General features: G+C 53.5%; 1 protein-coding gene across 1 annotated transcript in view; it reads left to right on the plus strand.

Moving 5' to 3' along the window:
* The window catches only part of ZNF683 (zinc finger protein 683), a 6,184-nt gene extending 2,699 nt beyond the window's left edge, over positions 1–3,485 (plus strand). The window contains exons 3-5 of the mRNA XM_008073045.2: positions 519–1,219; positions 2,611–2,739; positions 3,095–3,485. Coding sequence (XP_008071236.1) covers positions 519–1,219; positions 2,611–2,739; positions 3,095–3,418 — 1,154 coding nt within the window. The 3' untranslated portion in view covers positions 3,419–3,485. The remainder of the gene's footprint in view (positions 1–518; positions 1,220–2,610; positions 2,740–3,094) is intronic.
* The last annotated feature ends 712 nt before the right edge of the window (positions 3,486–4,197 follow it).

A 4,197-nucleotide genomic window follows, 5' to 3' on the forward strand; every position in this document is an offset into this window, starting at 1 on the left:
ATCCACTCACCTCAGTCTCCCAAAGGCGCGGGATTACAGGCTGAGCCACCGAACCTGGCTGAACTGAAGTTTTTATTATACATATTTTAATTAATGTACATTTAGTTGCATGTGTTCAGCAGCTGCCATTTTGGACATAGCAGATCTAGTGTCACCCTTATGTGATCTCACCTGGGCCCATGGCACCCACATTTTTGTCTCCAGCTCAGACTTCTCCTTTAAATGCCAACCCAATTTATCCATCTCCCCACTTGATTTCACCTGCATGTCTAATGGGCTTCTTGAACTGTTTTCTTCCCCTGAAACTGCGAAGCACTATAGAAATGCTAGCAGCTTTTATTGGCAATCGCAATTGCAAACCAGGAAACTGAAGCCAGGGAGGGAAGGCTCGTTGCCCAAGTTGCCCAGTAGGCTTGCAGGATGGAGCTCTTTCCCAGTCCCAAACTGGGCAGGCTTGATAGGGGACAAAACTTTACCCCAGGCTGTGGGTTCTTGACCTTCTTTTTCTTCCTGCTCAGAGCGCCAGCCACCAGGGCTGCATGCCTGCTCCACCAATGACAAGAAACTCACAGCCAAGTATCCACCAAGCAGGGACAAGATGGGAAGCCAACCAGAAGGAGCTGGAGAGGGGGCCCCCTGCCCAACCTCCTTTCCTCATGACAGCTCTTCCCCATTCCTCTGGAAGAACAGGAAGAGTCCCAACCCCTTGGCTTTCTTCCCCTGCCCACCTTCCACTCCCATCCACCTCCATGGGGAACGCCCATTCCACTTCCACCCCTTCTACCCTGGGTATCCACTTTTCCTGCCTCCACCCTACCTATTTACCTATGGGGCCCTATCTTCTGTACAATGTCCCTATCTCTTTATGCTGCCCCAAGATGCCTCCTACTCCACCATGGCTGTGCCCAGGTTGCTGATGATGGTCAATGAGAATGGGCACCATAGCACCCGAGGGGAGACCCTTCTTCCCTGCCTAGGTGTGTTCCAAGCCTCTGACCAAGCCCTGCCCTCCCAAGCCCAAAATCCAGGCCCTGGAGATGCCTCAACCTACTCCCCAGGGGTGCAGCGTACTGGAACGGTGGCTCCAGTAAAGCGGGCCCCACTGGGCTCCCGGGCAGGCATGGCAGCCCTGCCTTACCCATTGAAGAAAGAAAATGGCAAAATCCTGTACGAGTGCAACGTGTGTGGCAAGAGCTTTGGGCAGCTCTCCAACCTCAAGGTATCTGCCTCCTGGGCTCTGCTGCTCCCCTCAGCTTCCCTCAGTGTCCCCCCATTCATTTCATCCAGCTTCTATAAGCAAGGACTTCAAAGCTAGAAAGCATTCCTGGGAAGCCTCTGGGGCTGAGTGACTTGGGTGGTTCATTTGGATGGAGATACAGGATAAGATGGCTACCAAAGTCCTTGCCACCCTAGAATAGCGAATTTGACATCATCTCATTTAAGTTAAAAATGGGGAATCTGAAGTCCCTCAGTGGGCAGCATTTGCCTAAGGTTACTTTGATTAAATGGTGGTGTTAGACTTTGATTTCAGTCTCTCAACATCTAGTGCAAAGCCCTTTCCTGAACAATTGGATTTCCAGTTAAGCTTCTTCTTGATTTTTTGACAGTCAGATGGGGGAATGGCTAGAAGTTGGTAAGTCTAGACCACAGCCCTGATAACCAACCTTTTTCAAGTGGGATCCCACAAATCAGCACCTCACCATCCGCATCATCCACATCATCCAGCAGGGGCCGCACATGGGCGCATCTCTGTGTGTCAGCAAAGACCGGAAGCTATGCACACATTGGCTCGTGCTAAAGTTGAGAAAACATTATGGTTATTGGGGAGTAATCCTACTGGATTCCTCTAGGGCAGGAGTTTTTAGTTTTTATTTTTTGAGTTGGAGTCTCACTCTGTCGCCCAGGCTGGAGAGCAGTGGCACACTCACGGCCACTCCAGTGTTGACCAGTTGAACTCAGGCGATCTTTCCTCCTCAGCCTTCCAAGTAGCTGGAACTACAGGTACATGCTACCACGCCCGGCTAATTTTTTTATTTATTGTAGAGACAAGGTCTCGCCAAGTTGCCGGGACTGGTCTCGAACCCGCGGGCTCAGGCAATTCTCTCACCTCCACCTCCCAAAGTGCTGGGATTACTGACTTGAACCACCGTGCCCACGGGCAGGAGTTTTTAAACTTTAATGAGCCTCAAACCACCTGGAAAGCTAGTAAACATGCAAATTCCTAGGCACCAGCACCAGAGTTTATGATTCAGCTAGTCTGAGGTGGGGCCTGAGAATCTGCATATCCAACATGCTCCTAAGATGTGATACCGATGCTGCTGTTCTGTGGACCATACTCTGAGTAGCACTGCTCCAGGATATGCTTGGTGCACCTCTTACCTGACCTTCTGACCACTGCCATCTCTCCTAGAGGGCAGCAGAAAGAGTGGGAGTATTCTAGAGGGATGATAGGGAAACCCCAAGGGAGGTGGTAGGGAGACAAGGTGGTTGAGAGGCCTGGATGACAACCAACAAGGGGTCCTGCAGAGATGTGGGAAGAGATTTGAAAAGAGCCCAGGCCCTGGTGGGGGCTCTGGGCAGTTGGTAGCAATTATCCCTCACCTGGCTCAGGTCCACCTGCGTGTGCACAGCGGGGAGCGTCCGTTCCAGTGTGCCCTGTGCCAGAAGAGCTTCACCCAGCTCGCCCACCTGCAGAAGCACCACCTGGTGCACACTGGGGAGCGGCCCCATAAGTGCCTGGTGAGATTCTCCTCCCCCTTCCCTGTGCTCCTGCAGGCTGGTGAGGAGTTCTAGGCCCCTGGAGGGAAGTGGCAACTGCAGCCTCCATTCCTCAGTCTCACTATGAGGCTAGGCATTAACAGTCATATGTTCCCCATTGGAGAGGAAGGCTCAGAAAGAAGTCACTTATACAAGGTCACACAGGGAATAAAAGAAGGACACTAACCCAAGTCTGCCTGGCTCAAATGCTAGATACTGTGGGTGCCAAGGAGAGATCATTGGGAAAAGCTTCCAGGCAGCATGGACAGGAAGGTGGGATGGGGAGCAGAGTCCCTGAGCCAGCCTGGAGGGCAGAGCTGATGTCTGTTTCTGTCAGGTGTGTCACAAGCGCTTCAGCAGCTCCAGCAACCTCAAGACCCACCTGCGCCTGCACTCAGGGGCCCGGCCCTTCCAGTGCAGTGTCTGCCCAAGTCGCTCCACCCAGCATGTTCACCTGAAGCTGCACCATCAGCTGCACACCACACAGCGCTGTGACCTGGCTCACACCCACCTGCCCCTGGCCTCTCTGGCCTGCCTTGCACAGTGGCACCAGGGGGCACTAGATCATCTGGCCGCATCATCGGAGAAACGGATGAGCTGGGACGTAGACAAGGTCAAGGTGTCCTTGGCATCCCAGGGAAAGGAAAGGCAGCCAGCCTGAATGGTGGTGCGGGGACTACCCTGAGGAGGGGGACGGGCACAGAACAATTAAAGCATTTTTCTCTCTGACAAACTGAGGCCTCCTGAGCATCAACAGCAGAGGGGGAAGCCACCGTGTATTTGCCAGACCTCACACTCCACGTGGAAGCAAGTCAGGGGACACAGCCAGGAAGACCCTGTGCTGCTGGTGCATGGGGTGGGTGCCTGCAGACATCCATCTCAGACTGTTTTGGGTTCCACTCCCTGTCTGGAGCCAGGACTTCCACCTCAATTCACCCATGGACAGTCTAGCCTTCCAGGATGCTGCATGGTGCAGACTGCTGCCCAGCATGGGCACACTGCTCTGCTCCTGAACATCTTTCCCAACACCTGTCCAGAGGTATCCCTGCTGCTTCCCACTGCCTTCTGGCCTCACAGTTCCTACCTGGCCACATGCCCCCCCCCCAGCCGGTACTCCCTGCCATGGTCAGGTGGGGTGTATTCCTCCCTGTAGGGGTAGTGAGGAGGGTGACAAGGTATCAGCATCCAGTCATAACCCAGAGCATGATGTCCTCTGTGTGGCAGGACCAGTTTACTACAGAGGGCAAAGGCTAACGGGGCGCCAAGCTCAAAGAAAGGGCCATTTTTAAATTAACAGCTATTTTAAAATAAGGCAATAATTTTCGAACAGAGTTGGGGTTCTCGCCCGACTTCCAGCAGGGGGCGCCGTTCGCAACCCTGTGGTTTTCTATGCTGCTTCCCCACCGTGGTGCTGAAGGGGATTCCCGCTCTGTCACCAGG

The sequence above is a fragment of the Carlito syrichta genome, unplaced genomic scaffold (genome assembly GCF_000164805.1).
Source record: "Carlito syrichta isolate Samal-C Ts95f unplaced genomic scaffold, Tarsius_syrichta-2.0.1 Scaffold315614, whole genome shotgun sequence".
Taxonomy (NCBI): Eukaryota; Metazoa; Chordata; class Mammalia; order Primates; family Tarsiidae; genus Carlito; species Carlito syrichta.